At 34.3% G+C, this 17,741-nt stretch overlaps 1 protein-coding gene across 1 annotated transcript in view; it reads right to left on the bottom strand.

The window, feature by feature from the left end:
• The window catches only part of CTTNBP2 (cortactin binding protein 2), a 73,508-nt gene that overhangs the window by 38,269 nt on the left and 17,498 nt on the right, over positions 1-17,741 (bottom strand). Inside the window, 2 exon segments of the mRNA XM_053978318.1 lie at positions 4,215-5,865; positions 10,675-10,899. Coding sequence (XP_053834293.1) covers positions 4,215-5,865; positions 10,675-10,899 — 1,876 coding nt within the window.

The following is a 17,741-nucleotide window of genomic DNA, read 5'->3' on the forward strand; positions in this document are numbered from 1 at the left end:
ATGTAATTTTTGATGTAGTTTATTTGCTTGTTTGTTTGCTTGCTCTTGGGGCATCCTTAAGAAAAATGCCAGAATGAAAGGAATTTTTTAATGTCATATCTTAATTTTCATTTCAGCTCTATGAAAAGAAAAATATGTTGTTGCAGTTCAGTGATGAAATTAATTATATTAGGTTAGCATTAAATGAAAACCTTCTATTGATAAAGATACAAAAATCAGTAATAACATAAATATAACTTTACATTCTATTATCAATGTGAAGCAGTATAATAAAATTCAATTCATCCAATAAAATGCACCAACATTAGAAGATACCAATAAATAAGGGACACCATTACAGACTCAAAAAGTTAGGAAATGGGAAGCAATCTCTGAAAGCTTGTAGGACATGCAGTGATGAAGGGCAGAGGGACAGACAAAAACAGCTTCTGGCATCAGCTTCAGAATGTGAGATGGTTAATTTCAGAGCCTAGATCAGTCCTTCACCCCCCTTGCCACACACACTTTTATCTTCAAAGCCAATTGTAAAGAGAGAATAAATCAATCATTATAGAAACGGGCAAAATAAAAAAAAAAAAAAATTCATTCAAGAGTGACACAGACAGCACAAAAGTAAGAAGAAAGTGAAAGCAGAAATCCCAGGGATATGATAATCCAAACGCCCACATTTGTTTCCATTTTGAAGTCTTACAGCCATTGAACTGCAGAAATCCAAACACAGCAGAAGCATTTTGGCACTGATTCAAAGGCTGCTGAAGTTAATGAAAACACTGCCACAGATTTTGAATCAGGCCATAAATGTTCATTGTAATGTCTCTATGTGCAGTCTGCTTAACATTAATGAGGAAGGCCCATGTCTTTTCCTAGCAGGGATGAAATGAGCAACACGTGGTACAACAGCCATCTCTAAAAGAAGATACAATCACATTACTGTAGCAGAATGCCTAAGTGACAGGGATCAGAGCTCCCATTTTAAGTTTGCTCTGAAGAGTTCCTTTTCTTAGAACAAAGACACTTCCTCACTGAAAATCAGGCTGTTGATATATTCCTAAATCAATCTGAGCTCACTAGGAAACTCTATTAAAATTAATAAATATAATACTTTAGTGATTAGTTTATTATCAATTCTTCTGACTCCACAGTAAGAATAAAGAAGCATGAATTTACTGACCAGCAAAAAAGTATGAAAATGAAGGATTCTGTCAATGTCCTTTAATGTTAAAATTGTTTGTCACTGTTGTTAAAAAAAAAAATTAAAGAATTCTGATTGAAGCTCACTACTTAATGTACAAGAAAATATTAATAAATTTAACCAAGTTCTGCTTTAACTGAATGCAAAACTGAAATTCTAAACATTTTCTGAATAAAAGTAAATAAAACATATTAAAATCAACCAGATCATTAATAAAACTAACTGATTCTGTGCCTAGAGGACATGCAAATGCAGATATGGGAAGGAGGTTTCAGCAGTACTTGTAGTTTGTTAGATGTTTCTCACCTCAAAGAAAGCCATACTTAAAAAAGAAGCTGAAAAAGGGAATAAGTAGCATGAATTAATGTATTAACTGCCCACATTATCTTATAAAACCAGTGTTATTAAATTTGGTTTATCTTTCTATTTCCATATATATTTATAAAATCAATATTTTTAGCATATGATTTTGAAGGAAATGTTTTCCATACTTGCATAATATCCGTTGCTCTAAATTTAGTTAGTTCTGCAGTTTGCTAGAAGACTAGGCCAAAATAGATTAAATTCCCTTAAAAACATAAAGAAAATGGGATTGAAGAATAAGTGCAATAAAATATAAGCAATATTTTAGGTAGAACACAAATAACCTCCTGAATATTTATGTGAATATTACAGATGAAGTTATTAAGGTTCTTTGAGCCTCTATGTAGCCAGTAAAGGAGATACTGAAATAACATCTCTATATTAATAAGACAAAATAAAATAGCATACAGCTAAGTAGAGTTTAAGCAATCTTCCTTAGTGAACTTTGGATCATATTTCCCATCTGCAATTGTAGATATTCCTGAAAAACAGTGTCACTTACAAAGTACTAAGATGAAATGTTCAGAGTAAGGATTATAATGGAATTAAATCAACAAATATTTCCATGTCTCTTCAAAAAAAGTTAAGGGAGTTAGTGAAAGAAAGCAATCTTAAAAATTAAAAAAAAATCTATCAATTTTTGACAAATAGTCCTCACTTTTAGAATTTTCTCTGAGAATGAGAGAAAATTGAAAAATTGTTTAATAAGAAACACAAATTAAGTATTTGGGGGCAGAGTCTGATTGAAAAGAATGACTGTCCTCTTAAGAAAAAAGTTAATACCTCAAAGCACCAACTAAAGCAAAAACAATACATGAAATTATGAAGAAAAGCACTGGTAATTCCAGTTTTAAGGTACGAGATTTATTCTTCTAAAGAATAACCAATAATTATCTTAAGTGATTACCAAATATCAGATAAATAATGTAATACTAACTGTTACATACACCTAATTCATGCTGATAGGATTTGAGGATGACAATCTCTTGCTTACAAAAACTATTAACTTGGAAGCTGACTTTTCCAATAATTTGTTCTATGTTCATAAAATATTAAGATTTTTTTTTTTTTTTAAGAATTTAAAAATTCTATTATGGAGCCTAATAGCACTTGAACGCAAATTAAGTTTGGAAAATACTTGAAATACTGGAAGACTAATCATCTATCTGACATGGCAATCAGACTCATCTTGGAATATGAATTTAAGATGAAAATTCAGGACATCCATGTGAAAATAGCAAACTAACAGGCAGTCATCACACCCCAGTGTTGTGGACTCTGAGGTGCAGTAGACAAACAGAAGGATAAGATTTCTGAGCTCATACTTTTATGGCACAGTTCAGAAAGGAGAGAGGATTCTGACAATATGGTGCAACAACCAAATATTAAAAGGATGACTAGGTTACTCCTGATACATGTAGAAAGTCTTCAATGAAGTGGAATGGGAATAAAAATTGCTTAATAACAGGAAACCTGGAATCTCCTATATATACACAATTTTGTCACACACTGTTTTTGGAGTGGCTTCCCCTGGACTAGTGCTTGAGTTCAACTCACTTGTTAGCTCTTGGTGCAGCTACCAAGAGAAAGTTGTTATGTGTCGGAAGCAGATCGGCTGTACAGGGCTTTTATGGCCTACAGATGATGATGCAGGTACTAGAATTATGAAGGACTGCAGTACCATAACTGAACTAGCTGTTGGAAGTTTGAAACAATTCAAACATTCTTCAATGTAGATGAAGGTCTGAAGTGTTCCATAACTGTGTGCTCTTTTTTTTTCAGTGCAGTGCAAGTCAAGCTAAGGGGAGCTTCTACCTAATGTTCTAGTGCTACCGATCCCAGCAGGGAAATATGTTGATAAAAAGCTTTATAGGAGATCTACAGTTCACTGAAAGGTAGATCAGACACACCAGTAATTCCCCACCAAAATGCAAAATGAGTAGCAGATACACACATTGACTCCAGACTTAAGATTATCAACAGATTTTAACTTTCCAACAGCAAACTTGTGCCTATATCTGTTGAAGTAAATCTGTGAGATGCCATGCATGAGTATTAACAAAGCCTACAACTGAAAAAAGAACTATAGAAAACCAGAAATAAAATTAAAGATATTCTATAGGCATGTAGTGATACATAGGAAACAGCACTATTATACAGGCAATTACATGTCTTAATGTGCAACCATCTGCTGCCTTAGCAGAATACCATAGCCTCAGCTATACCCTGTTCTTTAAAAGATTCACACAGCATCAAAATACACATTCCATGGAAGATCCCCTGAAGAGGTAATATTCAAAACATCATTTCAGACTGAGGAAGTCCAAAATACTAACATTAACCAAAAATAAATTTTAAAAAATTTAAAGGAATTTGTTTAAAACACTCTAATCTGCAGCTCACTTACTTTAAACATTAATCCTCTTTTAAAAAGCCTTCAATATGGAGACTTCCTTGAGGAAGCAAACTTATTCATATCATTACTAAATCAGCAAAAGAATTCCCATATCCCTGGAATGTGGAAAAAATATACAGGAAAATTTTAGCTTTTAGAAAGTAAGAAAGAGAAAGTTACAAGATAAATAAAGCAAACAAGACATATAAGAAAGTTAACATATAAGTTTTTGAGGGAGAGTTTGTAGCATATCAATCCCTTTACCTGATGCTGTTACCAGGAGGCTGTCTGAATCACATGGTCTACAGGATGAAGCACTAACAGGGTTTATGGAGGAGCTACAGGCAATGGTGGTGGGAATGACAAAGGAATTTTCTGAACATGCAGGTTGGTTCAGTCCAGGAAAGTGGGAAGGCCAGGCACCCACCTGAGATGAGGCTATGGCTGGCATGGCACAGCCTGCAGGTGCCACAGATAAATCTATAGCAGGTTTTGGTGGCAGCTGAGGTGAGGACTTAGAAATAATTTCCTCATTTATTACCCTGATTCCTTGTGGTGAACTTGAAAGAGGTGAGGTCATGGTTTTGTTGTCAGTTTTTGCACTTGTATTTGGGGATCGATTACTATCCATTAAAACTTTAAGCTGTGGGTGTGGTGGAGAAGGAGCTTGTGAAAGCCCTGGTTTTTTAGGAGGAATAGGTGGAGGGTTTCCTCTGTCAATTCTTGATACACTTGGAGTCTTTAAAGTAATTTTACCAACTGGGGGGTAAGTGCCAACGTCCACTGAATGTGATGTCCCTGGCCGTGACGGAGCGCTACTTTGAGGGCTTGTAAATCTTGAAAGCGCTTGGGTAACAGTATTCCGAGCTGCCTGTTTGGCAACAAGGCTGTCACGACTAGTTGGGGATACATCCCTTGAGGGAGGGCTTTGGGTTGTGTTTCCATTTTGGTCTTGATCATTTGTATTTGCCTGAAATCTAAATCTAGCTGCTTGGACTCGTGGATTTAGGCCTGGATGGCCAGTAGTGTTGGCAGATGGTGAATGCAAACTGTGTATAGATGAAGAGAGCGAGGAATTCTGAGCCGTGGCAGTTGGCGTGGTAGGGGTGCAAAGGGAATTACTATTTGAAAAAGGGGAAGTGCTACTTGATAAATCAGGGGATGAGCCTGTACTTGGGCCATTTTCTTCAATTCTGTTTTGATTCTGTGCAAGAACAGGAGTCGTGGGAGGGACAAGTTCACTAGATGAAGATTGCCTATCAACGACAGGCTTCACAAATGCTGCATTGGCACACACATTCATTTTTGTATTGCCAGACACTAGTGGGCTCACTGTAGAAGGCTTTATAGAGACAGTCAAAGGCAACTTCTTAGCATTTTCTACGCTACTGTCCATTGTTACTATCTCTGTTTGACAAGCAATAGTTCTTGAACTTGGCTCTTCTGTTTCAACAGAAATAGAAACAAGGCTCCTATTGCTATCCTTCTGAGAAAGATTAGCTTTACTTTCATTCTCCTTTTTTAATTGCTCAATCATTTTGATCATTTTATCTCTTTCTTCTCTGAGGTCACTGGTGTGTGTTTCCTCTTTGTGAAGTTTGGCACGCAACTGCTCTCTCTCTGTGTCAAACTCAGACAGCTGCTTTTCCATTTGAGCTTCCATTTGTGTACTCCTTTGTTTCTCAGCTGCAAGAAACTCCTCCAATTCAGTAGCCTTTTTCTTTTCCTCTTCAAATTTTGACATCACTTCTTCCAGTTTCTGGGCTTCTTCTACAATTCTGCCAGACAACTGCTTACACTCTTTCACTAGCATCAATACTACATGCTTATTCTTTCCACGTTCTTCTTCAAGGCGAGCAGACAGCTTTTTGTGCTCCAGCTCAAGATTCTGTAACTGACATTTTTCCATTTCCAACTGTAAGAAAACAGAAAATAATTCTCATTAACAATTCTCATTTCATAATAACCTAGTATTAACCTGACACTGATATTTTAAATCTTTGAGAGTATGACTAAAATGAACCCAGCAAGGTGATTTGTGATATCTAACACAAGTACATATAATCTTATACAAGTAAAATAGAGAGACATCTCTTACACAAGTAAAATAAAGAGAGAGCAATTTAGAAATTAAGCAAACTCTTTTAATTTCCTCCATTGACAAGAGAGAGACTCTCCAAAGTGGTTAAATGCTTGTGATTCCTGAGAGATGAAGCTACCTGTTCTCCAAAAATTTGACGTAACATAAAGTCATCTCAGTAAAGGAACCAAATTCAAGTAAGAGATGAGCTTTGCAAAACATCTTTGAGGACAGAAATGATGGGGTTAGGTTTTATCTCTTCCTCCAACTGAAGGAGATTAAGTCCATCATGAATATAACTGGTATCCTGGATCTTGTTTTAACATTTATAAATAAGACAACTTTTTGGCACAGGCAGAAATATTTTCCTGTACTTACTAATAGTGAAAAGTCTCATTGTCATCAGTGATTTATAAGCTACTATTACTAAAATGCAGCTAACTGATGAGAATAATTTTTCCCCTTATTCAGATAGCCATTGCCTCTAATTCATTTTGCCTACTGTTTATGCTTTTATTCACAGACCCTCTTCTAGAAAAGCACTGCAAAAATATGGTAATACACCATTTTATAAAACACCTATGAGGAAGAAATCATTGTGGGAAATGATACCTACATTTTAAACATCATCTTGGTTTCAAATACTTTAAAACCTGTTTAGCAGCATAGAGGCTGCACTGGGGTTTTAGAGCTTTATCCCAGGTTGACACTCTGCACAATGTTTTTCACGAAACCACACCCACTCTTTCTTAAAAATGGTGCAACAGACTTATAGAATGGTTTAGATTAGAAGGGGACCTTGAAGTTCCAACCTCTCTGCAAAAGGCAGGCACACCTTTCATTAGACCAGGCTGCTCAGAGCCTCAAAAACAGTTCTAAACACATGAAAAATAAGGCATAGTATTATCAGTCCTTGCTAAACTGTATCACAGCAATATCTCTTCAGTTCTGTTAAGGTAAATACAGCTGCAAATTAAATTAACAAAATATTATAATGACACTGTATTTAGGAATGGTCCTAAGCATAGTTTAATAGTGAAAAAACCCCTTATTTTTTCCTCAATGATTTCACTACGTTTTTAAAGGATACAGCATTTGCATGGTTCACTAGAATTTCAAAAGAAGTGGAGCAACCAACCATTTCTTTTCTTTTTTAAAGTAGGTATAAAAATCATGATAAATATGTAAAATTTCTATAGCTTGGAGATGTATAAATATTATAGAGAAAACATTTTTTGTCAAACTTTCTATACTTTATTATTCTGCTATTTTGTTTTTAGATGAGCTTCTCATTCTATAAATTAAGTGTTGTGAAATTACATTACTTCCAAATAATTACAAACAGATTTTAATACTTAACTGGCATGAAATCAGCTTACCATACTATTATAATACCTTATTTGCAAGCATTGCATCTAAAGGATGGCTCCCTAATATAAATGTAAATCCTCTATTTGATTTCAATATACAAAAGCAGCATTATTTTCTCATTTTACATTGTCTCCTATGTCTCTCTCTCCTTTCCTCTTGTTCTTCTTTTGGGTGCATCATCTTTAACAGGGAAAAGCTTCTGAATATTTACATCGTACTTTTCCCTTTAGGTGATTTGGAACTAGCTGCAATTATTTATGAGTTTAAAAACTAACTAGAACCTAATTTTTGCAAAATGTACTATATGCTTATATTGTATCATATCAGTAATATAAATATCTGGAAATGAGTCCAAGAAGGATTTGAAAAGGGGTAAAAAAGGATACTGAGAAAAAATATAGTGTCCCACAAACAATTAACCAGCAAAGGCCCTTCAGAGGTGAGAGACAGCATGCCTTGTAAGAAAATGTTGAGGAAGCTTGGCTTGCATAGTTTAGTGAAAAACAGACAGAGAGATAATCTAACAGCAACATCTTTTTGAAGGGCCCTTACAGTGATGACAAGAGGCAAATTCATCTTGGTAATGGCAGGTGGGGCTCCATAATAAAAGGTTACAGTAAAGAAAACTTGCCCTTTCAGAGGCTCAGTCTCAGAAAAAAATTCTTCATAAGGACACCAGTGCAGAAAACATGCAGTATTGCCATTCCTGGGGGTTTTCATGACTAAGCAAGACAAATTCACAGATGACCAGATGTACTGATGATGATGATAATCTGCTTTAAGCACAAGGTAAGAATAAATTACACCAACCAGCCTTTTTCAACCCACACTTGCCTTTCCTTGAGCATGCATCCCAATACTAACTCCTCTGCAAACTCTCAACAAATCAAGAACTGTCATTTTGATGATCTGTTTTGTGTTCCCAGGAAAACTCACAATTAATTTTCACAGCAGCTCCAAGAAAAGCATTTGAAGAGATGGAAGAGGATGGAGACTTAACACAAAGCAGATGCCATCTGAGAGTGAGATGTTTGTATATGGTAAGCCTTACAGTCCTTTGTGCACCTCCTTGATTTTTCTACATGCTGGTTATTTTTACGCCTTGTTTTTTGTGATCAAATGAAAATTTTATTCATAGAATACTTTCGAGGTGATTATATTCACAGAGTACCCCCTAGAATAAGAGTTCACTCTGAGTCTGTTTGAAGTTCAGTAATACCCAGAGAAAATAAACACAGCTGTACACAGATTTCATTATTTAGAGTGGAACAGTGAACCAATTCCAAACACGAAGATAGAGGCATCACACATCTAGAGAAGGAGGAACTACTCTTGGAGGGAGGGGCAGCAGCTGGCTTGTATTTAGGTTACATTTGCCTAGGCTGATTTTTTTCTTACACTGTGTCACCCTACCTTGTTGAACATTTTTCAAAGTCCCTCAAAACAGCTTCATTACCCTCTTCAACAGAAGGATTTGAGAGATGAAAAACAGAGAGAAAAATGTGGAATGGAGGGAAGGTAAAACACTGAATGAATGGTTTGTGAATGCATGGAGATGGTTGAGAGATACATCATCTGTTGCCACAATCCCAAGGAGTTTAAGAGGGTCTTGTACAAATAACATTTCTAATGAAGCTTAAAAGAGGAAGATGTAATTCAGTAGACAGTCATGCAAACAGCTGCTCAACACCATGTAGTTTGTTTTCAAATCCTTAAAATTAAGATTTAAAGAAAAAAAAGCTCATATATTCCTCTAGGAAGCAAAAGACAAAAGCATCCTTTCCTGTACAAACAGATTTACAGATACAGACAAAAAAAAGACAGACAAAAAAAAACAGACAAAAAAGAGACAAAATTTGAATTTACATATTAATATACTGATATATTCTTAATATTTAAGCCCATCTTAGGTACATGTATCTGACCATATGGTCAGATACATAGGCAGAGACAGATGAAGAATTTAGGTACAAGAAGAGACTTGTGGCCATGCACTGAAACAAGAAACTAATTCAACTCTCCTGGCAGATGTGTCAGGGTTTCTCCCAGTATCCTTTTTCAGTCAGCACAAGTAAGCATGCTTGCCTTTTCCTATTTTTATATTTACCGAAAAAGCTCATGAGAAAGAAAATTAATACTTAAGAGTTCTCAGAAACAAGTGCGAGGTACATATAATAGTTCACTCCATATTAAACTGTTGAAAGACTTACATATCATAGTGATATCCTATTTTTTTTTAATTTGTTTTCCTGAAGTCTTAACAGAGCAATGATGTTTAAACAAAACTAAACAACAGAGCTAAAGTAACAACAGCATGTTTGCTGGTTTAATTTAAGCACGTATTTCCAGCAACTTCCAGCACTTTCGCATGCATGTTTTTTTCCCAAAGAGCAATCATTACCAAAATCATGTCAAATTACATCAATTGTCTCAGCCTGTTTGTTGTTTGGGGGTTTTTAATGTAAAACTGTCACCAAAAACCTGTATCACAGCAGTAGAAGACATTCTATCTTATATGTAGTGAAGATGATTAAACACATAGAGAGCATTTGTTTTTCTATTTATTCAAAAATACTTTATATGACTGTTTCATCTCTTTCCTCTCAGAAACCCCTCCCAACACACTAATATTTAGCTATGTTTAAGAAATGTATGGCTTACATACTGGTGAAACACATGCCACCAACCAATCATTCACTTTCAAAATGACATTGTTTTATCTTTTATCTAGCACTTTTTTCTGCAATGTAATTGTTCCAAAATTATTTTCTTTTTACAGTAAATGTTCTAAATATGCAAAAAAAGTATTTTTAGAGGTATAAAATATTTTTACAGATTTATGAAATAGAGCCACCTTATATAAAATAAAAATAATTTAATTTTTAAATAATTTAAAAAGTAAATAATTTAAAATTATTTACTTTATTCAGGTTAAAATGAAAATAGGTTCTCAAGGCTCCAACAGTATTGGTTTAAAAATATCTTGTGATGATGCTCAGTTCACACTGAGCTATCTAGTTATATATCCACTGTATCAACTTGTACCAGTTATATTTAATTTTTTTCCATAAATAAAACTAAATTCACAGAACAAATGAAGTGTGCGTACAAAATATCACCAGAAAACCAGCACCTCACCCTATATAAAAATTAAGTGGCAACATTTGAACATTTGTAATGTTCAATGTTAATCAAGACAAAGATAGAAATTAAAAATGTGACATGAAAGAACAAATCAGGAGAGGGAAAAGGAAAAAGTCAATAGCAGGATACCTTCTTTTGTCTGTTTTCAGCAGCAGCCAACTGAGCCGACATTCTTTCTTGCATTTTCCTGCAGTGAGCCATAACAGCTTCTAAAATGGACAGAGGGTTCATGCATATTGGCTTCTTTTCTTTATCACCAGCACCTGCCTCAAAGTCTCTCTGAAGAGCCAGAAATGGGTCACTCAGATTAAATCTTCCATATCGCTCCTGGATAAAAACGTCTTTGCGCCGGGCCTAACAGAAAAAAAAAAACAAACAAAAACAAACAACTAAAAACAGAGAAATAAAATGTATTCTTTGAAGTACATCCACACATAGAAGGAATTTACAGTACAGGGAAAGCAATAGACATAATTTAAGGTTTTAGAATATTTTCTTTAGGTATTCATTTACAACATCTAAAAGAAACATATGCCTCAAAAAATCAGAAAAACACCCACAGTGCAGAAAAACACCATCAAGAAAGAGAAATCATCCAAAAACAGAGGAAAACATTTCTCTGCAACTTGGTTCAAATCCTGTTTTGAAGAATAAGAAAAAAAAAAAAAAAAAAAAAAAAAAAAAAAAAAAAAAAAAAAAGAAGAAGAATGAATCAGTTCTGAGATACAAAGAGGAGAAACACTTACCCAACAGGTTAGCACATCATTTGGAAAGCTTGAAGTTAAAATTTTAACATATGAAAACTCCATGAATGATAACACACATTTCAGGGCATAAGAAAACAAAGAGGAACATAAGAACTATGTTAGAAAAACTCCTCAAAGACTTAACTACAAATTACATACCTTAGTAAATGCCCAATGTTTTTCTATATATTGTCGACAAAATGGAAGTGTTCTCATAAATGAGAATTTGTCTGGAAAAGAAACTAGTGTGCCTACATATTCTAATGCTTGAAATACTTCTAGTTTGTTTTTCATTGTGATAGTATAAGTAGAAAATCTTTATTAAAAAGACTAGGTCTTTGGAACATAACTTCAGAAAAAGCTGACAGAATGCACTCAGACACAGTTTGGCTTACAAAGTCAGGTAGTGACTGGTTGAAGAGATAAAAATAATAGATAGAACCTAGTTATTTTTTTATAAAGTGCCTTGCAAGTAACCCCCAATTAGTCTAATCATTCTAGTATTTTAATCCCTTAATTTATAACTTATAAAATAAAAAAGCTAGTTCCAAAGGTAATATTACAGGACTGGGAGGAGGGGCTGTATTTGTAATTTGTGGTTCTATAAGATGAAGTTACAGGACAGTATGTAGCTTAGGTATTCAACCTTCATGGAAAGGAAACCACCAAAACCAAAAGCCTTACCATAAATGGATTACATTGGTAATCAGCCAAGCAAGATGATCAATCAAAGCAAGTTAAGAATTTAAATAGAGAGGAATGCACAGTCCATATATAAATTATCAACAACTACAACTTAAAATCCACCTAGTTTATATAAGGTGAGACGTCAAAGTAAAGGAAAAAACAGATGTAGCAGGTCTGTTGTAAGTCCAAAAGTAAGACCAACAAGAACCCTCATTGTTAAATCCAAAGAAAAAGCCAAGATGATTAACTGACTTTAGAGGCAAAGGCATAACCTGTGCCTTTATGGAAATAATGTGTATTTTCCATTTTTTTCTATGACCCATGACCAGCTGTCCTCTTGGCACATACTAAATGCATGTGATATGAATATATTCTTTGAAATGTTTTCCAACATGCACAGCAATTAATAGAGCAGGGCAAAAAGACTCAGTGTGCACCTGCCAAAACAGCAAGACGATCGCGGTTCAGATTCATTAACCAAGAAAAGGATGAAACTATATAGTAGGGATGAGCTCCATCTGAATGAAAATCAAAACCAGAATTAAAGTGGCTATAGGAAAATGGGGAAGGTAAACACTGTGGAAAAACCAATACATCTCAAACTTGGGATGACAGAATGGCTGAAGCCATAACTGCATAAGCTCAAGCACAAGGGAAAACAGACTGGCAACTCTCAAACCATAGACAGCAAAGACCTCTAAAGATGCTTCCAACTCAAAGGGGAGCGAAATGTATATTCAAACAAATGCTTCTGGGACTTTATACAAGGACTATACATATAAAATACAATAATTGGATTATTTCAAGGGTTGAAAATACATGATTTAAAAAGAAGGTATTAGAATAAAAGACGCAGCAAAAACTTAGTAGAAGGGAGATGATGAGTATTTTCCCAAAACTTAGGCAAAAAGTGACAGAAAGACAAACTAGGCTTGAGGTTTTTTACAGGATTTCTCTAGCCTCTAAATAATACTTCTGTCCCTTTGCAATTCACTAAAGTGAATTAACATTTAATAATAGAAATAACATTTCTACTTCTCCCATATCAGATGGAAGAAATAGAAATGTTAGAATCAGAGGTTTTTTTCTCTTATATTGTCTTTCTTTACAGAATTTCAAGTCATATGAGTTAGTAGCAATATCATAATATCTGTTTTTCAGGAAAGTCATTATCTGTGGAATATACAGTCTAAAATCATACTCCTTTAAAAAAAGAGTCTGTGTAATTTGGTGGTTGTGTTAAAGCAGCATTAGCAGTGTCTCACATATAACTTCAATTGCACAGCAATACATAGAGAAAATAACATTATTTGTGAATAATTAACTGAAATAATTTTCAAGCACAACATTTTCAAAAATAGAATATGCACCTGCTATAGGAGTTCATCAGGACTACTGTATTGTGAAAGGTGCTACATGAATTTATAAACCATCAGCTTGAGTTTTCTGCACATACTCATTTGCTCAGCAATGAACCTTTTAATGGAAGGACTGAGACTGGAAGTATTTAGAGGTATGAAAAGATGTCCATGGGAAATTATACCTTTTTCAGCCTATGTCAGTGGTACACAAAATCATAACTTAAGATTTGAGCTAAACCCTCCAACAGGTAGCTGCTAAAGAAAAGTCACAGAAGGCACACACAATCAGAACAAAATATATAGAAGCAAAGACAAAAACCCTTTGAACAGTTAATGCATGAAATTTACTTTGGCAATACAGCAAAAGATTAAACTTACAACAGCTTTTTAATTCAGTCAGTAAGAACATCACATTTATATAGAACTTTTAAATCTTTACACAAGATCTGAAACATTAAATAAGGAGACTAAAATAAAGCTACTATTTAAAAAAATAAACTTCAAAGTTTTTTTTATTGCTGATCTGTAACATTATGTTAGATCAAGGATGGACTACCAAAAAAATAGATCTGAAAAATATTTTCAATGTTTTCATTTTGATAATTTCAAAAATGATCAAAAGGTAAAACACAGCTTCTCTTCAAGGAAGAGCTTAGTAGAAGTAGGACTTTTCAGTGTGAAACAGAGACAATCAGGGAGAAAGTTCTGCAGGCTGAGAGGACGAGTGGCGCTTGTCCCATGATCTAGTGAGGGAATTTTGAGTTGGACACAAATTACTCTCACTGAGAGCAGCTAAACACCAGAACATGTTACCCAGGGAAAACAGGGAACTTCTGTCATTGGAAGATTTCCCAAGATAAATTGGATAAAGCCAACTGCAACTCAATCCATGTTTGACCTTACTCCTGCTTTAAGAAGATTGGACTGAATGATCTCTCCAGGTGCCTTTACACCTACATTACTGCATAGTTAGTGATTTCTTCTAAGACTGTCATGTAATTATTTATTTATTTTAGCTTATAGATGCTGGCAATCTTGTCAAGTAACAAATGACAAAAATGAGTTCTCAGAGGAAGGGAAAAAATCAAATACTGGTAGAACAAGTCTTATGTCTTACTTTAGATCAAGAGAATACTTTTTATGAGCTGGGAAACAGAACTTTAAGTCCAGGATATTTTCAAAAATAAAAAATCAGTACTAAAAAATCCCTAGGGATTATGCAGCTATACAATACAAGGGGAAGGTTTATTCTCAAGTTTTCTCTCCTAAGTCTGTAACCAACAAGAATCTGAAGGATCGGGCTGTTAAGATAAGCTGCTTCTTTTATGACTCTCTCAGGGAGCCTGTCTTCTGCCACATACAGCAAGACACCTCATTCATCCTACACCAACCCTTTTCAAGTTACCTCAAGTTATCTGCAAGATGCCTCATGGAAATTTTCACTTCTTAACCTGACCTTTTTGCAGTCATTGATCCCATTTATCTACTGGCAAATGAAGATGGGCAGTGGGGTGCGCAGGGAGAGAGCAAAATTAAAATATAAGAACTGGTCTGTAACTATTTGTTTCTTGCATTCCACTTTACAAGAAAACAAAAATTTATTTTCAATATCCAAACTGAGAATTATGAAGTACAATCAGACTTCTTCCCCCTGTTATTGAAACAAGAATGTAAGGGGGAAAGGAGGTCTTCAAGTAGTACACCTCTTACTGTGGGCTTACAGCTAAAAGAATAAAGCTAGGAAAAAGAAATGCGATCAATTAATGTATATAAGAAATAAGTCAAATAATGAAAGCAAAAAATTAATCACACATATATTAGTTTTATAGCCTTAATAATTTATGTTGATGTTAGTTGCATACATTCAATGAAATAAGTTTTCATAATTAGCAACATAATTCACATAAGCAACAGAACTTTTTAAGGTTAATACAGTAATTTTCCCCCTATGTATCTCAGAGTTTCCTCTTAGGTTTCTTAATCTGCCAAGTTAAGAGAGCTCAGCAGGTCCAAATATTCCATGCAACTGATGATAAACATCAAAAATAGGACTGCATGTCCTACACTGCTGGGGAACAACGGAACTGTATTAAAGCTGCCCTAGAACCCTTAAACAAAATTTCCTTCCTTTCAAGAGCATTTGTTGCTCTGATTAATTTCCTTTTCTACATTTATGATAATTGTTTCAACAGATGTTGACAGGTTCATATTAATATTTTCTCTTGACGTACGAATTAGGGAGTGGTAAAAAGTTTTCTAAAACTAACCAGTACAGAAGAGGAGGAAGTAAAAGCATATTTTATATATTATGTTAACGATGAGGGTGAGCCCTTCATTCTAAATAAAACTACAAGGGTAATTGATTTTTTTAAAAGATGAAGATGTCTGAAAGAGAACACAATAAATCTTCTTCAGTGAAATTATAGTTTCTTTAAGTGATTTTTTTTGTAGCTATTCAATTAAGCAAAAGAGAATTATCAATGAATATATATTCACAATAAAAGCAGTACTTTCAGATACACCTGCAAAATACCAAAGACTGGAGGATATCTTGCTTTTCTACGATGAGTTAAGAATGAGTCTTTAAAGAATACTACCAATTTTCATACACAGTTGAGTTTGGAGGCTTTGTTAGATTTTTTTAGTCGCCTTTTTTTTAATGCAGAAGTAAATGAATGTTTTCAAAGTATCGTAAGATGCTACTTCCATATGAACTTGTATAGGAAAAACATAAAATGGAAATGTAAACATTAGTGACTGAGGAAATGGTGTCTTCCAGCATGATTTCTGTCAATGAATATGCGATGCTCAATTTCTCCTCACCATTTTAACTGCAGTCTAAAAGTGACAGTGACAGTGCATGCCCATGCAAAATCTACAAGGGAGTTAAATTTTAATGAACTCCATACTATATGAAAAATACTTTACCAATACATTCAAAGTGTTTGTTTCCACGTTAAATGTCAAGTATGATAAGACAAAAACTTGTCGGTCCATTTTAAGGATGGAAAAATACAAATTGCCTGGACAAAATTGATGATCATAACAGGCCACCAGTTTAAAAAGAGTGAAAACAGTATAATTGAGAAATTGGAGGATATAATCAGCAAGTTAAACAAAACCTGCATATAGGTTACTTACATTCTGACAGACCTACATATTTGTTCTGTACTATAAAGACATGCTCTTTATGGATGACTGAGCAGGACCATGAAAGAAGTCAAGTAATTTGGTAGAGGTACTAATAGGAAAAGAAAACATACTCAGTAATTTTTATGTGAGACACACATACTCATAAAAAGCATTCAAACCTATCTTGGAGAACTGTCTCATAACAGTCATAAAGCATGCAAATACATAAATGAAATTTGTTACATTTACATCCATGAGATGTAAAGTTTTCCTGTAAAAGTTATCCCAAGCATGAAATGAATATCCAAAACTGCGTTATTCTCTCATTTAAAACAACACACAAAACTTAAAAAAAAATATATATAATTTGCAAAGTATCCCTGTCTCTCAGAATCACATAGCTTTAAATCCAAGGTTTTAAAAAACATTTTTCAAGGTAAAAAGACAGTTCTGAATAAAAAAAAAACACTGTGTGTTGTTTTACAAGGCTATTCACAGTCTCCTTAGGAGATTCTCTATTTCAGGCAAGTATCCAAATATTATAGTGCTTTGCAAAAAGCTGTACAATTCTCTTTTCTCAGCTTTAAAAAGCATACTTGACAAAAGCACAAAATGCCAAACAATTAATTCAGATCTCTGTGTACAGAAGGACAAATATTTAAGTAACATTTAAACAATCCTGACAAGTACTGGAGTAGAATTATACAACCAAGGTAATGGTCAAGCCTGAATTTTCTTAGGGGTCCAACTCCATAGAAGGAGAGTATCATCCAATGGCACCAGATCATTATTACCACAATACTGATAAGTAGCACAACCTCCTTCTTTTTCTCCCTGTTACTTGACAAAAACCTCCAGAAAAGGAAGAGTACAGACAGACAGGACAGACAGACATATGCTTCCAGTTCTTCATGATTAATTTTCTCCCTTAGAGTAATGAAAACTCACTGTTTTGAGGTTGCAGATTTCAAAAGGAAAATGCCGTATTAGAAGGCTAAGATCAGTTACTAACAGATCAGTCCCAACAAGAAAAAAAGCAACACAGTGAATATAAAATATTCTTCACTTCGCACAATGTAAAAGGTGAAATTCAAGCCTTGCACTAAGTTTCTAAATGAGGAAGAAGAAAGAGTTCAAGTCATGAAACAACATATGGCTTTGATTGAGAAGAGCCATCTAGATATTCCATATAAAGATTACACTAGACCTATTTTATGACAGCTTTGTTGTCTGGTGCTTAAACATTTGAAAATTATAGGCCAATATTTTG

This window comes from Vidua macroura, chromosome 5 (genome assembly GCF_024509145.1).
Source record: "Vidua macroura isolate BioBank_ID:100142 chromosome 5, ASM2450914v1, whole genome shotgun sequence".
Lineage (NCBI taxonomy): Eukaryota > Metazoa > Chordata > Aves > Passeriformes > Viduidae > Vidua > Vidua macroura.